The sequence below is a fragment of the Octopus sinensis genome, linkage group LG16 (assembly GCF_006345805.1).
Source record: "Octopus sinensis linkage group LG16, ASM634580v1, whole genome shotgun sequence".
NCBI lineage: Eukaryota > Metazoa > Mollusca > Cephalopoda > Octopoda > Octopodidae > Octopus > Octopus sinensis.
Window position 1 is genome coordinate 56,145,598 of NC_043012.1, and position 19,768 is coordinate 56,165,365.

The 19,768-nt window shown below is 36.2% G+C and overlaps 2 protein-coding genes across 12 annotated transcripts in view; one reads left to right on the top strand and one right to left on the bottom strand.

Annotated features, from left to right (window-relative positions):
* Window positions 1-5,864, bottom strand: part of LOC115220273 (sarcolemmal membrane-associated protein) — a 185,409-nt gene extending 179,545 nt beyond the window's left edge. For 7 of the 8 annotated variants that reach the window (XM_036510151.1, XM_036510148.1, XM_036510150.1 and 4 more), the window contains exon 1: window positions 5,714-5,864. The gene's annotated coding sequence lies outside the window, so the exon portion shown is untranslated. The remainder of the gene's footprint in view (window positions 1-5,713) is intronic. The other variant, XM_036510146.1, reaches the window with a different exon arrangement.
* A 278-nt stretch (window positions 5,865-6,142) lies between these two features.
* Window positions 6,143-19,768, top strand: part of LOC115220367 (protein DENND6A-like) — a 127,627-nt gene continuing 114,001 nt past the window's right edge. For 2 of the 4 annotated variants that reach the window (XM_029790481.2, XM_029790482.2), the window contains exon 1: window positions 6,146-6,394. In XM_029790481.2, coding sequence (XP_029646341.1) covers window positions 6,236-6,394 — 159 coding nt within the window. In that variant the 5' untranslated portion in view covers window positions 6,146-6,235. Of the gene's footprint in view, window positions 6,395-19,768 lie in introns of all 4 variants that reach the window. The other 2 variants (XM_036510157.1, XM_036510156.1) reach the window with 2 other exon arrangements.

Below are 19,768 nucleotides of genomic sequence, written 5' to 3' on the forward strand. Positions count from 1 at the left end.
ATTGGAACAAATACTTCAAGGAACTTTATCCAATGCTCTAATGACCACCAATCTACCACCACCATTCCAATTTATCTTATATAAAATCCGTTGTCTGTCTGTGTATGTGTCTTCTAGGATCTTGGGCATCCTCCATCAGATTGCGCTCAAATTTGATATGTAGATACCAACAGTATCAGGGCGTGTATAAGTCTTGAAAAAATTACAAAAATCGATTCCAGGTGAGAATGCGATCAATAAAGTGAATAAAATCGTTTTTCTTTGGAATAGAAAAAAAGTCTATCTTTATTTCTTCTTTTGCTGGTGTCTCAAATTTAGGTTAAATCAGTGTTTCTCAAAGGGGAGGCCTATGGGATGGTCGGACAAGTTGTTTTGAGAAAATTTGGTTTAAATGTTTGACAACTCAGCACCGTCCATTGGACAGGGGACGTTTTTTTGCTCGTATTTATATAAAAGCAATTGTTAGGCAGCAAGCTGGCAGAATCATAAGCACCCCAGATAAAATGTTTAGTGGCATGTCATCTGTCTTTACGTTCTGAGTTCAAATCCCACCAAGGCTGACTTTGCCTTTCATCCTTTTGTGGTTGATGACATATGTACCAGTTCAGCACTAGGATCATTGTAATCAACTTTCCCTTCCCGACCAAATTTCAAGCCTTGTGCTTATAGTTGAATCGTTAACAGGCACTGGAGTGGCTGTGTGGTAAGTAGCTTGCTTACCAACCACATGGTTCCGGGTTCAGTCCCACTGCATGGCACCTTGGGAAAGTGTCTTCTACTAGAGCCTCGGTCCAACCAAAGTCTTGTGAGTGGATTTGGTAGAGGGGAAACTGAAAGAAGCCCGTTGTAATTATGTATATATATATATATATATAATATATATATATATATATATATATATATATATATATGTGTGTGTGTATATGTTTTTGTCTTTGTCCCCCAACATCGCTTGACAACCGATGCTGGTGTGTTTACGTCCCCATAACTTAGTGGTTCAGCAAAAGAAACCGATAGAAGAAGTGCTAGGCTTCCAAAGAATAAGTCCTGGGGTCGATTTGCTCGACTAAAAGGTGGTGCTCCAGCAAGGCCGCAGTCAAATGACTGAAACAAGTAAAAGAGTAAAGAGTAAGATGCATAACAGCATTTCATTCATCTTAACATTCTGAGTTCAAGTTTCACTTAAGACGACTTTGCCTTTCATTCTTTCAGGGTTGACATAATCAGTACCAGTCAAACACTGGGGTTGATGTAAATCTACTAATCCCCTCCCTGACAAATTTCAGGCCTTGTGCCTATAGTAGAAAGGATTAATAATAATAATAATAATAATAATGATTCAGATACACATTTTAAAAGCATAAAACAGGGTGCTAAAAATACAAAATTTCATGCTTTTATGTTATTAGTGAAATCTGGAATGTCAGTCAGCATGAGCCATTTTAATGAAATGCAGGGATCAGAATTTCAAAAACCCAATAAAATGTCAGTCTGCCTTAAAAAAAAAAAAAAAAAAGAACTGACAAACAGCTCACAAACAACAATTTTGGATGAAATACCAAAAATAGTTTCAAGTATTGCATTATCAGTAAACAAACCGCAGACCAAACACTAATATAAATATATATACATAGACGTTTTGAGGGCATAAGAGCTCAAGATTACTTTACATATGGGGAAGAGAAATGGGTCGGTGGGCGGTTCGACCTTTTCTTAGAGACAGACATAAGCGACATCGGTAAGTTATCCTCTTACATAGAATCGAAGAATTGTCGCATACATGGTTCGCTCAGGAGATAGTAAAAAAAAAAAATAAATACAATTCGACGAAGATGTCGAATGCATAAACTAAGTTCGATTTGTTTACCTATACATACATACATACATACATACATACATACATACAGGTGCGCGCGTGTGTAAGTATGAGATTAAAACACTATTTCAATAGTCTTTTTTTTTATGACTAAAAAAATAAAATAATCTAAATGCTATTTCCTTTAATTTCTCTTCATTTCTGAAAGAAAAATGTCAAGCTACAAAATCGATAATAGATAACAAGTGGTATGTGTGTGTATGTATGTGTATATATATATATATATATATATATGCCATATATATATATATATATATATGCCATATATATTGATCGCATTGTGTGTGGGCGTGTACGTGTAAATATATATAAATATATATACTACTTGTTTTCGATTATTGATCTCGATGTCTGTATGCCTATGTGAGTGTTATTAGTTCATATTTTCTATTTTCGCACTGTCGGAAACGCGTGCGTGTGTGATATTTATCGCTATACGTATGTCCATAGTACAATCTTGAAATAAATGCGATTCAAACCACTCCTCTCTAGGTTTACGTACGTAACTGAATATGAAGATATCAATGAAACGACTTATTTGTAAACAATGACAATATACGTACACAAACCGTTGTTTCTTGGTCTGTATGTGTATGCGTGCGATTCTTTGAGATTGATAATATTTAGTTAGCCTAAATTAAAAATGAACACTACAAGATTATATATATATATATATATATATATATATATATATTATATATATATATTATACATATATATAGGGAAAGTTTACGAAAAAAAAACAAAAGACGAAGGCAGGTGGTGTACAAAACAAACAGATGTATTAGTATAACGCTCAGGAATAGAAAAAGTCTTTTACTTTTCGAGCCTACGCTCTTCTACAGAAAGGTACACAGAAAAAACAAGGAGAGAAAAAAATGTGTGTAGCGGCTAACGATCTATCATATATATATATATATATATATAATATATATATATATATATATTCGCGCACATATATAAAAACAGGCAATAATGTTTATAAGCTTTTCCTAAGTATATATATAAAAAAAATACAATACTTATTGCTATTTTCTCCACATCATAGGAATGCACTCTAAACGTAAAAGTCACAATTCGGAATCACTACGTGATCGCACGATTTGCAGTAACAAACAACCAAACCTGTCTCAAATTTATATATTTCATGTCTTGAAAAGAACCAGGGGTATTAGAGATAATGCCAGTCCCAGGCGCGTAACGCCCGCAAAAAAAAAAAAAAAAAAAAAAAAACAGTGGGGGAGGGGAGACTCTCAATGTTGGAATGCCTTTGATCATAAGTTTGGTCACTGCAGGCTGACCGGTGGCTAACCAACGACCAGCTCCAAACATTATAAATAAGAGGTTTGCAAAGCTAATAAGACGGTCAAAAGATCAGGTTTAATAATAATTTGTACCACAAGCATGAGGAGGTTTAGGTATATGGGGTGGGGGTGAGAAGGAACGGTCAGTTTATATTGACCCCAAATTACTCGACTATGAGCTTAATTTTATTCATTCTGGAAGAAAGAAAAGTTAAATCGACCTCGGCAGAAATGTTAATTCAGAAGGTTAAGGGGCCGCTCTAAGAACGGCGACAATCGGTCTTTATTTGCCACAAAGACGGCGAATACGAGACAATAACAATGCTAATCTTATCTACTGTATCAAATGTCAAACGGTTATGAGAAAAGAATAGCACATGGATGATGACGATGATAATCCAAACAATAAAAGAGATCGGAAAGGAATATCATATATATATATATATATATATATATATATATATATATATGTAATATATGTCACACATACACACACACATTCTATAACGAGGGAAAATGATATTTGTTACTTTTATGTTGTGTGGACTTGATTCAAGAATTTCAACCACGGCCACCACACCAGCTTAATTCCAGATATTATATGTGGCATTACACTGTCCAACTTGATTTGTCTTGAGACAACAAAGTACGATGCAAAGGAGATTTAGCTGCTATATCTAGCAGGTCGAGAGAACACTTAGATGCCCCCTACTTGATGGTGTTTAGCTTCCAGGTCAGCATTAATCAAGCAAACACAAAACGAAAGGCATTCCAGCCGAGACCATCCCATTCTTTTCTTTCTTTTTCAGATTCAATGTCTACGTCTACAGCATTCAAGGTGTCATTTCAATTCTAAGCTGGTAGGGCGTGATTCGAGGGAGATTTCATTGCTTTTTCTAGCAGATCGCGAGTCTATGAAAAGCATCCCTCTCCCTTATTGATTTAATATGGAGTGAAGAAAAACGAATTGAAATAAATTCATGCGAGAAATGGTTTACAAACACCAACGAAAAAGAGGAAAGAATTTGAGGGCTTTTTTTTTTTCTTTCTCCAAAATGTTACAACTATTGCTTTCATGATTATCGCAGTCTGATGAGTAAGTATTTGGATGTTTTGATCTTAGGTCTTACTTCAACATCTTTAAGATAAAGGAACGGAAAATCACAACGAAGCATCGGGGGGAGCCTGTACGTAAATCATTCAACCTGCTAGATTGAGCCGAAATATTCCTCAAATCACACACACACACACAAACTACCGTTGTAAGAAATAGGAATGGTACATGCCTCTTGCAAAGACGGGATGTTCATTCATAGCTCAGATGCCTTTAATCATATCATAAGCTAGATAGATCGACCCTCATCGATTTGGGGCGAAACAACACACAAACACACGCAATGACACAAAGCAGACATAGAAGTGTTATTTTTATTTCATTTCTCGTCAGTTTTCATAAATGACTACTGAGGAATAGGAAAATACGTACATCGATAGGGTTTCATTGAGAAGTTGCATAACATATCAACAGATACTTAACTACCACTACCGTTTTCTGATTTCTTTTTTGTAACTGCAACTGCTTGCTCCAAGAACTTCCTAGAAAGACCCACACCTAACACCTTGATATACATTTCTCAAACGATAAAGACAAACAAAATAGCACAAATAAAGCAATATAATGTCTGTGTACACACTAACAAGAAAGTATTTCAAAAATATACAGGGAACTAGAAAGAAATGATTTTTAATCAAGGTGGAAAGGAAAACTATGTTAAAAATAGAATATCAAAGACAAATATTTTTACGGCTAGAGAAATTATATTTATTGTTTGTACGGACAAAGAAAGTGAATGTCCGGAAAGAAAAAAAAATATTTAAAAACTGAAATTTAAGAAAGCGAAAAACCAACCAGCACATACCTGTTAAATACCAGTCTATATTTTAGGTGAATGCTTAGCTATAAAAACACTATTATTTAACAGGGGAATTGAAGGTGAGGTGAAATTAAAGGTTACAATTGCAAAGAGGGGGATTATTTAAAAAAGCTTTCTGTAATAATATATAAAAAAGAGGTGAATTTGTCGAGACTTTCTGTTGTCTCAAAACAGCACTGCTACCGACATACTTTCTTCTATCAAAATAAATATATATAAAAGGCTAAACGCAACAGAGAAATCTGAAGTTGCTCAATGAAATGAGTATAATCCATATGTAATACAAATTACATGTTTCTTTAATGAAAGCCTAAAATGTCACGCCAGACAGCGAGGGTATTAGTGGTGCCAGAGCAAAGCTTTGAGTGAATAACAAATATAAGACCTACAAGATATTTGACAAGAAGAGACAGTTGTCTTCAACGAGAGAGCGAGAGACAACATACAACTATATTGTATCAGACAAGACGCATCACAGAAAAAAATTCCGTTAACGAAAGCCAAGGTGAAATATTGCAGTCAATGTATGCATTACTGATATATGTAAAGTATGGGATGTTACCATTAAACATTTATAGATGAAAGCAGAAGTAACATACCCGTCATTTAGTTGTTTTAGTCGTGAACCTTACTGATCAGGAGACAGCCATGTTTAAATATCATTCCAAAGCCTCGTTTTCAACTGACTGGCGAGATGATGGAAATAACTGTGAGTAGTAATAATAACAGTAATGATAATGATAGCAGCAGTAATGACTATACAAGCACTTCCTCCTCCTCCTCCGGCGCTTTCACACACACACACACAAGATAATACATGACTATACAAGTACTTCCTTCTCCAACACTTCCACATATTCATGTATATATATATATTCACACACATAAATACATACAGATATATGTATATACATGCATATATATTTATATACATATATGTAATATTACAAATAGGTTGTTTAAAATAAGGTTAAGATTTATTTAGAAGATTTTTTATGTTCAATTTAATTTTATTTGCTTCGTTCAAGATGATTTTTATTTAGGATGCCAACGGATGCGAAACTCTGGCAGATACAACGTAATGGTCAAGGTCGTTTTTTCTCCACCAGGTTTTTTGGAGAATGGCCGCTATGGACGAAGACTTCGAAACTGCTGTACTTCGGCAGTTCACAGAGACCAGTTCTAAGTCTCCTACTTTATTACCATGGGACCGTTTCTCAAACTGGCTTCATTGTGCTTGTGTTGTGACATTTGACTTGGAATTGGGACAAGCGATGGAGGTAGAATATGGTTTTCGTATTACTAAAAACACAGGTTTTTATTACTGTGTCGCTCCAAACTCTGTTGATTTTTTGAAATATTTTAAACCCTCTCATAGAATTTTTTCTTTTGTATGTCTGCAATAATGTTCCATCTATAATGTATACCCACTTCACACCCCACTATTTCCGATACTGGTTTGTTTGTTTCTAAATATATATTCCTCATTTCCAAGTTCCATTTTATTCTTAGTCTCAAGTCTTTAAATGAACAAAAACCCACATTGACATTTTAACATAAACAGAAACCATTTTTAATAGAAAAAGACGAAAATTTACACTTTTGCTTTTGATCTAATGTAGTTTTGTTTTGATTTAGTAACTCGTCTTTACAAATAGGAAATATATCTACTTCTAGAGGAAGTTTTGGTTTTCGAAAATCCGAAGTTTTGTCACCATAGGGAAAGACTATAAATTCAACTCGGTATATATTTCAACATCTCTCACTCTCTCTCTTTCTCTCTCTACCTTGCACGTGTTAGCAGACTCCGGCCATCTATGAACTTACCTCAATTATTTTTTCCTCGATTGGATACAAATGGAAACAATTTATGAATTATTACGTTTTCTAGAATCTCTTTTTTTTCCCATTTTTGTTTCCTTCCCTTTTTCTTTCTGCTTATGAAAATTTACTTCAACTTTTTAAAATGACAAAAATAGAAAAAAAAAATCTGTAATAGCTTCGATTACTTTGATCATAGATAAATATTTATTGACTTCTCGTCTAATGACCACCTTACTGTTGAATTACTAATTCCTTTTATAAGTTACCGAATGATAAAGGCATTGGTGAATCATAAATATTTACCTATTTAAAGAGACACACAGCTCGGCTTCTCTTTGTCGAAAGAGGACAGAATATGTGACAATCATAAGTGTCAATAATAATAATAATAATAATGATCTCCAACCGCAGTGTCTGCTTTTTAATTGTTTGTCGGATTCTTCTCTTCTCCAACCAAAAGAACAGAAAAAAAAGGATTGAACCACTAAGTGTTGGTAAATGATACTAAATAGTCTGTTTAACCGAGACTTAAATTTCTAAGAGAACGGAGTGTGAAGTGAGTTTGGCTGTCGTTGATGCTGACATTTCCAATAATGATTATAACCGCATTGTGTATGTATTGTGGAAAAGGAGGGGGAATAATTAGCGGTAACTTAATTCATTCATCGGTCTTCGTGGCAAGAAAATCGTTACAATGAGATTCAGTTTATCAATAAACACAGAAATAGCCAGTTATCATTTTCCCTTCATCAAAAATCCACCCATTCTAAGTTAACCAAAAGAACGTCGACGTGATGGGGACCTCTACGTGGTCGCTCGACTTATTAGAAACAGCAGCCAAGTTAAAACTGACTTTGTGTTCAACAACAACCACTAAAAGAACGATCCAGCGAGGGAGCTTTTATGTGGTCGCTCGATCTGGTAGAAATAGTAACCAAATCTCCTCACACCCAAGAAAGAGAAAGTACACAGACCTAAATAAATTATATCTAGATTAAAAACAAAAAGCATGGCCACAGGTCTGCTCAAAAAGACCTGACTTGGTGCTAAATAACGACAACTACTGTCAAACGCCCTGTTAAATATGTTTTAATTTAACCCCAGATTAGCTTTGACTAAACCGTATTCTAGTCATGACCATCATACTTTCGGCTTTTATTTTTCAAATGTGGATCATATTATCCAATGAGTATTTTTTTTTAAGACGATAGGATGTAATTTGGGCTTACATTTGACAGTTATTTCTTACAGGTAGAAAAACCTGGCAGAGGTTTTCTTGAAAGAAACTTCAGGTGGTTACTTTCGTTTGTATCGAATTTCCCCATTTATCTATTTTCGCTTCTCAGTTTTCATTGATTATGTGAGAAAAGTTGGGTGTGTAGCCTCTGATCAATAACAAGCCACTCTGTCAAATTCGGGTGTGCCATATTCGTTCACTGACGTAGTTTACAATTTCGGGGACTTATGATTATGTATATTGTAGGTGTTTGAGTACAACAAACAATGACTAGAACTCGATGCATGAAAATATTTTATTTTTAATCGGCAGAAGTTGAAAGAGCGACTCATGCGCCGGGAGTTTTAATGTGTCATTGTGTTGGATAAGTTCAATCCTCCTAGCACCACAATCCTATGAGGAACACTTGACTTAGCGAACCATCGAGGGACCCTATATGTCCTCGCCCCACCTGTTAGAAATAGTAGTCAAATCTCTCTTAACTCACACGTTTGCCACCGTCTTATAAAAATGAGAAAATAAGCGTGGGGGCACAATAATTAATGTAGTCGTGGGTTTCTTGCACATACAGAAAGTAAATGGGATGGCCACAACTGGAATGCTTTTGATCATAGGTCTGCTAAACAACAATCATAAACTTACAATGAAAATCCTGTTTATGTTTATATTTTAAATTGTAACTCGGTCATGTCTGTTGACAAGTGTACATAGTACACAAATACAGCATTTTGTGGATTGATGTTCTTGATTCATTAAGGCACTCGTTATCTTTACACCTCAGATAGAAGCTCGAGGGCTTTCCAAACATGAATTATCTCTGAGGGAACTTATGTTCCGTGTCAGAAAATAGTAATCTTTTATCCTTTACTCCTTTCAGTCATTAGACTTCGGCCATACTGGGGCACTGCCTTGAACTATTTTTAGTTGAGTGAATCAACCCCAGTACTTTTTTTTAAGCCTAGTACTTATTCTATCGATCACTTTTGCCAAACCGCTAATTAAACACACCGACACCAGTTGTCAAGCGGAATTTTTATGAAATTTTGATAATTTTTGCTAAGCTACTAGCCATTTCATAACTCTCACCAATCACAATTAACCCTAATAGAGCTAAGTGGGAGGTTGATGTTGAAATTTCTACTAGTTTATTTCAAAGCAACTTTCTGAGCAAAGTCTGGTATCTATTTTTACATCCAGATAAACAGAAAACCTGTAATGTTAACTCTTTTGTTACTAAATCTCTTACAAACATGTGTTTCAGTTTTCAGAATGATCAAAATTTTGGACAGTCTTTGTAAAATAACTACTTTTTATTAGGATGTCAAAATAGTGTTTGGAATACAGCTTTGACAAAATAAAAGTAAGTTCTAATATAATGGAATTTCTACCTACTGTATTGAGTCCCCATCACTAAAGACTGGTCATATCGTAAATCCTTGAGTATAATACGCAGGGGAGGGGGCTGTACTGCTGAAAAACCTAAACCTTGTTATGATACGCACCCCTTCTCTAACTTGAGTCAAGGAAGTTTATGTAACGTCCTTGGTTTCTAAAAATATATACAGTAACGTCCTTTATTATTATTGTATATATAATATAATGCAAACGTGTAGCTTTCTTGTGCATTTTGTTTGTAGAAAATAAAGAAATAGCAGTAATATTGTTTAATAAATGTTGCTTACTGCAAGTTATGGATGATTCTTTTATGACTTCATTGCTTTCAGGCTTAGCTTAAGGTATTTTCGTGCCCAACATCAGAAAATGCGTCTGAATAAACATTGCCAGACAGCAAATGGAGACTTGGACATTGCTTAGAAAATATTTTTCATTTTTAACCTCGTATATAGTACGCACTAGGGATTTTGACCTTTAAATTTTGGGGGAAAATGCAGATTATACTTGAGGATTTGCGGTACATCTGCACTTGTATGTGTAATCCTGGGCAAAATCTTTTGAGGAAGATTGGCAGTGGCCCATCTCCAAAGGAAGGATTGCTGACTTGAGCCGATACAGATTTGTTCCAGAGTCATTGCAGCAGTTCTGTCAATCCACCATCTCTGGGTTAGTACAATTTTATTGATCCCAAAAAGATAGAAGGCAAAACTAACCTCAGCAGGATTTGAACCTGAGACTGTGTTAGCCAGGTTGGTATCAAAAGAGTTATCCATTACCCAGTTTAATGCCACAATCACCCTGTCTTTGGGTAACATTAGTTACCCATCTCCAAGGGAAGGATTGTCAATTCTGTTGCAAGCACTTAAACCAGGCCTCCAGTTTGAGGACACCTTTCTCCTACCAGTCTTGAAAGTTCTCCAAAGTATCATGAACATTGTCTCTCCTCCCGACTAAGGAATTATAAAAACAACAATGTTCACTTGATGGCATTTTAAACTACCAAACACCATAAGCATTTGTTATACATCTATGTTTTGGTCATTAATACAATTCTACTTCATTTAAATGGAAGTCAGCTAGTATTTATAAGCCATTGAGAAGGAAGCAGTGTATTGTTTTTCATTAAACACTTCAGTCTGATAAAGAAAAATGATAAAACTCTGCTAAGCTTCTTAGAATCAATGCAGAAGTATTAGATATGCTGGTTTCTCTAGAATCCTTTCCGGTTAAGCAGGATTAATCTTCTCAACTGTTGAACTTTGACCTCACAAATGCCATTTAACTATCAACTAAATAATTTCAGTTGTAAGTTGAATAGAAATGAGGAGGTCCACAGAATTGAGTCATTTACTTGTTTTATTTAATTGCCTATTCTGATACTTTTGATGTTGTGGTCTGTGTTATTGGCTAGCAGTGTAATGGTGGCTGTTGTATTCTGACTAAATTCTTTTCTAAATCAAAAATAACTATAGTGTTGCTGGTTATCCCAAGTTTCTTTAGTGTTGGCAGAATCATTAGAGCATCAGATAAAATGCCTTGCAGTATATTAATTTGACTCTCTGCACCTGTGTTCAAATCCCTCTATGATCAACTTTGCCTTTCATCCTTTCAGGGTTGATAAATAGGTACCAGACCAGGATGCTGGATTGATGGAATTGTTAGAGCATCTGACAAGAGGTCTTGCAAACAGAGACATATTCCAACAGTTCATTGCAAATTTTATTACTGGGTTAATTATGCTGTGCTTTCAGTTTTAAATGTAAATTACAAAATGATTTAATATTCTAGGAGATACATGCAAATCTTATTCTTTTACTGATTTCAGCTGTTGGATTGCTGCAATGCTAGGACACTACTATCAAGGGATCTTAGCCAATCATATCAACTCTCCTCCACTACTTATTTTAATCTCTTAAACACATCATCATTTTATTTTTACACCAGTAAACAGAGACTAAAACACGGACACAAGCAGATGCATACATAATATCGTCATCTTTGTTTTAGTTTTATGTTTGTTTTTCTCTGCTGGAATTGGTTTGGATGGAGACTTATTGAGATAGCATTTTATGGCTGGATACTCTTTCTGTTACCAACCTATACTGGTTTTTCAAATAAAGGACTTATTTCATTCCACTTGACCTCACAGGCCTACAGGACTTACGCTTATTGGAGGCAATAACATTCTTGCTCAAACTGTGTCAACCAAAGATTGTGTGGAATCTAAACACTCAGTGCATCCATATATCATCATCATCATTTAACGTCTGTTTTCCATGCTAGCATGGGTCGGACAGTTTGACCGGAACTGGTAAGGCTGGGGACCCACACCAGGCTCCATTGTCTGTTCTAGAATGGTTTCTATGGCTGGATGCCCTTTCTAATGCCAACCACTCCACAGAGTGTACTACATGCTTTTTATGTGACACCAGTGCTTTTAACATAGCATCAGCACCATATATTGTATGTATGTTTGTATATATATATATATATATTATGATAATAATAATAATAGGGAATATAATTCCAAAACTTACAGGGAAAAATTCAATTTAACAATTTTAAATCAAATTTCACAATATATAAATATATGTATATAATTTAGAGAAAAACCACTATTAAACAATTCAATATAGAAAGATGTTATTCACACCATTTAGAAAACATATACTATAAAAAAAACCTTATTTAAAATCAATTGATTTTAAATAAGGTTTTTTTATAGTATGTTTTCTATATGGTGTGAATAACATCTTTCTATATTAAATTGCTTAATAATGGTTTTTCTCTAAATTATATATATATAAATATGTATATATGTATATCATCATCATCATCATTGTTTAACGTCCGTTTTCCATGCTAGCATGGGTTGGACAGTTTGACCGGGGTCTGGGAAGCCAGGAGGCTGCACCAGGCTCCAGTCTGATCTGACAGTGTTTCTACAGCTGGATGTCCTTCCTAACACCAACCACTCCATGAGTGTAGTGGGTGCTTTTTACGTGCCAGGGGAGGCTGGCAATGTCCACGATTGGTTAGTGCTTTTTATGTGCCACCAGCATAGAAGCCAGTCAAGGCGGCGCTGGCATCGGCCACGTTCGTATGGTGCATTTTACATGCCACCGGCATAGGTATCACAACTACAATTTCCATTTTATTTTTTGATGTTGATGTACTTGACTCAGTAGGTTTTATATATATATATATATACACACACACACACATATATATATATCATTAGTGTCCACTTTTCCACTCAATAGATGACTAAGCTGATGATGACAGCCTATTTGACTGAATCTGGTAGAAGCAGTATATTTTTTAAATTTAAATTGTTAAAGATTATTAGTTACAGAAATAAAATATGGCTTGGGAAAAGTTTCTGAAGAAGTAAGAAGATGGTGTAGTAACAGAGAGTGGAGCATGATGCTAAATACTTTTCAACATGTTCTGAGTTCAAGTTTTGATGGGGGACAAGCTAGGTAAACTCACTGTCATTCATACATATAGGCTTGTCCTTTACAGGTGCCAGTGCTGCATAAACACACCTGTGCCAGTGGCACAACTAAAGCACTGGAAAGATGTTAGCGTTAGAAAGGGCATCCAACCATAGAAACTGTGCCACAATAGACAATCGGACAGCTCCCCAGCTGGACAGCTCTTGTCAAACTGTTCAACCCATGCCAGCATGAAAAACAGATGTTAAATGATGATGCTAATTTAAGCTATTGTAGCCTGAGAAGGAAAAATGACTGGGTGTGAGAAAGAGAAGCATGTATATGAAATGAGTTTTGGTGGTGTTCAAAATAGTAAGGTTAAAAGATCAGAGGTCATTGTGGTAGCAGTAAGACACAGTTTGGCTGCTGGGTTAGCAGTTGTAAGCATCAGGCAAACAACTTGTAATGTAAATAATATAAGTTTTACTTCTGTAAATGTCTCATAACTCTGAATGTCCTTTAAGGGCTGATCTCTTGATATTAAACAGATGTGATAAATCTCCTTCCCCTTGAAGGAACAACAGTCTATCGTAGATAACATTCCAAAATGATCTGGTATCTATTCTTGGATGTTAAATCAACTGAAGTAAAATTGTGTATGCAACAAAACATCTATAAAAGAATGGAATTTCAAGATATAATACGAACTGGTAATTCAAATCCATATTCACTCAGCTGCCTAGAATATGTGTGCATGCCTGCATAAATGATAATCTATCCCATCTTTGAGAAGAGTACTTTGATGCAGTGTTTATTTGCATTCTGTAAAGGAAGAGTCAGGAGCTGTTGCTGAGCCAAAAGATTTTCTGGCTCTGAAAAAGAAACTCTGCCTTTATAATATTCTTCTGGTTGTTTGAAATTTACTGTATCATTCTCAGAGATTATCAAAACTTACAAGGCTTGACATGTGCAACCAGTTTGATAGCCTAACCATTTTGTTACCATACTTCTGATGAAATATACTAACTTCATTTCAATTAATTTTGAAACTGATGAAGAATCTAGTAAGATAACTTTGTCAGGTGCAGGTGTGGCCATTTACTTCCCAACCACATAGTTCTGGGTTCAGTCCCACTGCATGCTACCTTAGGAAAATATCTACTACTATCACTCTAGGTTAACCAAATGGATTTGGTGGCTGGAAACTGAAAAAGACTGTGTGTCCTTGTCTTGATGTCAGGTATAGTTGTAAATGGATGTCATTCATTTCTGGTATTCCTATTTCTTTATTGCCCACATGGGGCTAAACATAGAGGGGACAAACAAGGTCATCAAGTCGATTATATCGACCCCAGTGCATAACTGGTATTTAATTTATCGACCCCGAAAGGATGAAAGGCAAAATCAACCTTGGCGGAATTTGAACTCAGAACGTAGCGGCAGACGAAATACCTATTTCTTTACTACCCACAAGGGGCTAAACACAGAGAGGACAAACAAGGACAGACAAACGGATTAAGTCAATTATATCGACCCCAGTGTGTAACTGGTACTTATTTAATCGACCCTGAAAGGATGAAAGGCAAAGTCAACCTTGGCGGAATTTGAACTCAGAACGTAACGGCAGACGAAATACCGCTAAGCATTTCGCCCAGCGTGCTAATGTTTCTCCCAGCTAGCCACCTTAAAATTTCCAGTATTCCATGAAAACCTGCCTTACCATAGGGAACTTATCTTGCTTGGAAACAGGTGAGGGTTGGCAACAAGAAGGGCATCCAGCCATAGAAAATCTGCTTCAATAAAACTCTGCCTGACCCATTCAAGCATGGAAAACAGCACATTAAAACATTAAAATAATGTTGATGATTGTCAAGCTTGTGTTTGAAACACAAATTGATATGAATTTTCAATGCAATGTTTTTATTTAAATCACTTTAAATTAAAAAGTTTGTATCATTAGCAGTAGGGGTGGTCAGTCACAGGTGAGTTCGTATCAAAAGGGATAAACTGATTAGAAGAGACACCATCATCATTATTTTATATCTTTTCTATAATTGCATGGGATGGATGGGTTTTCTGATGTAGTGTATTGCAATCGGGTGCCCTTTCTTTTGCCAACCTTTTTGGTTGCCTCTTATTTCTTTATTGCCCACAAGGGGCTAACCATAGAGTGGACAAACAAGGATGGACATAGAGATTAAGTTGATTACATTGACCCCAGTGTGTAACTGGTACTTAATTTATCGACCCCGAAAGGATGAAAGACAAAGTTGACCTCAGCAGAATTTGAACTCAGAACATAAAGACAGACGAAATACTTATTTCTTTATTGCCCACTAGGGGCTAAACATAGACGGGACAAACAAAGACAGACAAAAGGGATTAAGTCGATTACATTGACCCCAGTGCATAACTGGTACTTAATTTATCGACCTCGAAAGGATGAAAGGCAAAGTCGACCTCAGCAGAATTTGAACTCAGAGCGTAAAGACAGACGAAATACCGTTAAGCATTTCGCCTGGCATGCTAAAATTTCTGCCAGCTCGCTGCCTTTTTAGTTGCCTCTTACAACATGCAAGGACACAGTATACCAATTCCAGACCTGGGTTACATCAGGTATCATAATAATAAGTCAATATAATGAATTTCTTCTCCTCAAGATATGCACAGTATGTGTTGTTAATGTTGATGGTGGTATTTCACTCTACATCAGCTCTATGACCATCCCATGTTTGTTTGTTTTTTTTACTTCCAGTAAAGTATGTCAGGCTTCATTATCCAGTGTGTGCCTATTTTTAAGAAGACAGGTTATGGTTTGGCTGGGATGTGGCTGCTACTTTTAGCAGATTGAGCAACCACGTTGAACCACCATCATTTGGTTCATGTGGACTGTTTTGGGAATGGTGGTGGTAGTAGTGGGATTAGTGAAGGAGACTAGATTGTCCTCTCATTTTAGCAGGATGTTTTAGAGATCTCCATTCATTCAGAACATATAATCCCAGCAGGGAGTGCTCAGGTCGATTGTCTGTTGGAGATAATGTAATGTGTCATCAAAGGAGTGTATGTAGTTAGACAAACAGCAAGTCATTAATATTGATTGGCACAAAGCCTCAAATTTTATGGCTGACTGCAGTTGATTACAATGACTCCAGTACCAATCTAATACTTTACTGACCTCAGAAATATTCTTTTCTACTTTAGGCACAAGGCCCGAAATTTTGGAGATGGGGAGCTCGGGGGAATTTGAACTCAGAATGTAATGATAGACAAAATACCTATTTCTTTACTACCTACAAGGGGCTAAACACAGAGAGAACAAACAAGGATAGACAAATGGATTAAGTCGATTATATCGACCCCAGTGCGTAACTGGTACTTATTTAATCGACCCTGAAAGGATGAAAGGCAAAGTCGACCTTGGCGGAATTTGAACTCAGAACATAACAGCAGACGAAATACGGCTAAGCATTTCACCCAGCATGCTAACATTTCTGCCAGCTCACCACCTTTGACCTCAGAAATATTGGGACAGCATAATGATTGGTGCACAGTATTAAATATCTTATGATATCAATTCTCTCTTTGTACTCTCATGAAACCCTTCACCATCTCGTTTCCTCCTATGATCCACTGTCCATGTCCTCTCTTATGTTCACCTTCTTGTTCCTTGAGAGTTTGCTCTAGGACCCTATCACTTCCTTCAGCCGTATATCTCCTGTTTAGCAAGACCCCTGTGCTTATCCTTCTATCATACTTTAGCCTTTCAATATTTGGCATACAGCCACCCACCTCCACTTACCTCTCCCAAATACTTCCTCTTAGTACCCTTTACTCTTACTTGTTTCAGTCATTTTGACTGGCCATGCTGCAGCCTTGCCTTTAGTCGAGCAAATCGACTCCAGGGCTTATTCTTTGTAAGCCAGTACTTATTCTATCGGTCTCTTTTTGCCGAACTACTAAGTTACGGGGATATAAACACAGCAGCATCGGTTGTCAAGCAATATTGGGGGGACAAACTTATACACACACATACATATGCATATATATATATATATATATATATATATATATGTGTGTGTGTGTGTATATATATATAGTTTCTTTCAGTTTCTGTCTACCAAATCCACTCACAAGGCTTTGGTCAGCCCAAGGCTATAGTAGAAGAAACTTGCCTAAGGTGCCACGCAGTGGGATTGAACCCGGAACCATGTAGTTCGTAAACAAGCTATTTACTACACAGCCACTCCTATGCTACCACTCTAAAACATCCTGCTAAAATGAGTAGGGTAGTTTTTTACTTTTTCATTTTTTCTAGTTGCATGAAAAATGCACCTAGTACACTCTGTAACACAGCTGGCATTAGGAAGGGCATCCAACTGTAAAAACCATGCCAAAGGTGATATTGTAGATTGACACAGCTCTGCAGCTTGCTGGTTCCCTCTTAAATCCTCCAACTCATGCCAGCATGGAAAATGGATGTTAACTGATGAGCAGGATATCAATAGATTCAAACCCTTCACACTTAAGAATTAACCAAAACCGTTCAATGGACCTCGTGGTGAATTGGCATAGTTGTTAAGAATCAAACAAAATAATTTGCAGTATCTATTTCTGCTTCTTGTGTTTTGAGTTCAAATCTTGTCAAGGTCAACTTTGCTTTTCATCTTTCTGGGCTTGATAAAGTAAAAAGTCTATTCTAGAATTAGAGCACTGGAAGCGATGCCTTGCAGTATATATTCTAGCTCTTTGCATTTGTCATCATTATTTAATATCCATGTTCCATGGTGGCATGGGTTGGACAGTTTGACAGGATCTGATAGGCCCTAGAACTGTATCATATTCCATTGTCTGCATTCAGTGTTCATAATCCCGTCATGGCCTACTTGAGTGGTAGATTTTGTCGTCACCCAATTTAGTTCTGCCACCTGGTCCTTTGGTACCTTTTTCTGGAGCTTACTCTATTACAAGCATCCAGGCCAAGTCTCCATTTTGAGAATACCTTTCTCCTTCCTTCCTACCAATTCTTTTATTATGTGCTTCAGTGGATTTGGTAGACGGAAACTGAAAGAAGCCCATGTATGTTTGTGTGTTTGTGTTTGTCCCCCCAACATCGCTTGACAACCGATGCTGGCATGTTTACGTCCCTGTAACTTAGTGGTTCAACAAAAAGAGACTGATAGAGTAAATTCTTTGCTTACAAAAAATAAGTCCTGGGGTCGATTTGCTTAACTAAAGGTGTTGCTCCAGCATGGCCGCAGTTAAATGACAGAAACAAGTAAAAGTGCACTAATTTAAAGCAGGAAAGATCAAAAGGACCAATGTCTTCATTTTTTTTTGTCTTTTTTTTTTCTGCTTGCATAGTTAAAATAGGGGGGAAAAATGTGTTCTTGGCATGAAGTGAAATAAATCTTCACTTGAATAAAAGCCCTGTTTATTACAGATAACATTCAAAAAAATGAGAGAGAGATAAATAATGATCTAGTGCCTATTTTCAATCAGCTTGGTAAACTAAGCCAACATAGAATAATATATTCTAGCCCAAGAACACAGCAAACCTCTTGCACCAGATTTGAACTTTTCACCTTTGAAAGAGTAATCCAACACCTATTCATTTTGCCCACATCAGCTCTATTTCCATATATTGAAGAAACTCATGGATATGGAATAGTTTGTATGGGGCAGTGGGGTAGAAGTATGATGTTTTTGAGACAGAGAGAAGAAAGACTTCAGCTAGATTTGATCCTGAAACATCAGATTCCTCTCCCCACCACAGCATACAAACTTAATGAAGCTTATGAATGTCACTATATAATTATTGCTGATGCAGACAGCCATCAGTTTCCTTGGAATTTTTTTTATTTATATGTTATTAAGGATGGTTACTAATCTGCTGTTTAATACTTACAAAAATTCTAATTACTAATATTCTAATATTATTGTCTTTAATCCCAACATACTTCAAGTGATTTGAGGTGGGGGGGGGGAACACTCTCTTTTGATTAATCTCATATCCTATATGTGTTTTTTGTTGTCTTTTTTTAGTAACCAAGGTCTTCCATAAGTAATACAATATACACAAACTTCATAGAAATTTCAGTTAAATCTCCCTTAAACCTTTAGCATTCAGATTACTCAGTCAAATCTATTACTTATTTATTCACATTGTTTTGAATTAGTTATGCATTATCTTGTAGCTTCAAGATTTCAATGGTATTTTTGTATATTTTTAGAATGACATTGTGAGAGGTTGGATTTGGTCAGTTTGAACACAAAACTTGTTGAATATTTGGGCTGATATAGCTGGATTAAATGTTAAAGAGTTAAATCAGTCAACCAGCATAGTAGTTCTTTAGCCATTTTGATAGTAATCCACCTAAAACCACCTTTCATCCTATAATGCAAATTTCTTGTTTTAAAGTAACCGAAATTAAAACTTTCGACAAAAACTTTTCATGTCAGTTTATTCCTAACAGCAGCTTTATAATGACAAAGGATAATGGGTGAAGACCCCCTTCAGTCATGAATGACCATGGGATTGCACCTAGAAAGTTACCCTCCAAGGCACAAGTCTGGGCAAGGTTGTTTATGGAAGACCAGCAGTCACCCATGCATACCAGCCCCAACTCTCCCCACACTACCAATGTTATCCAAGGGAAAGGCGAAGGCTGATACAGCTTGGCACCAGTGATGCCAGAACTCATTTCTACAGCTGAGTGAATTGGAGCAACGTGAAATAAAATGTCTTGCTCAAGAACATAACA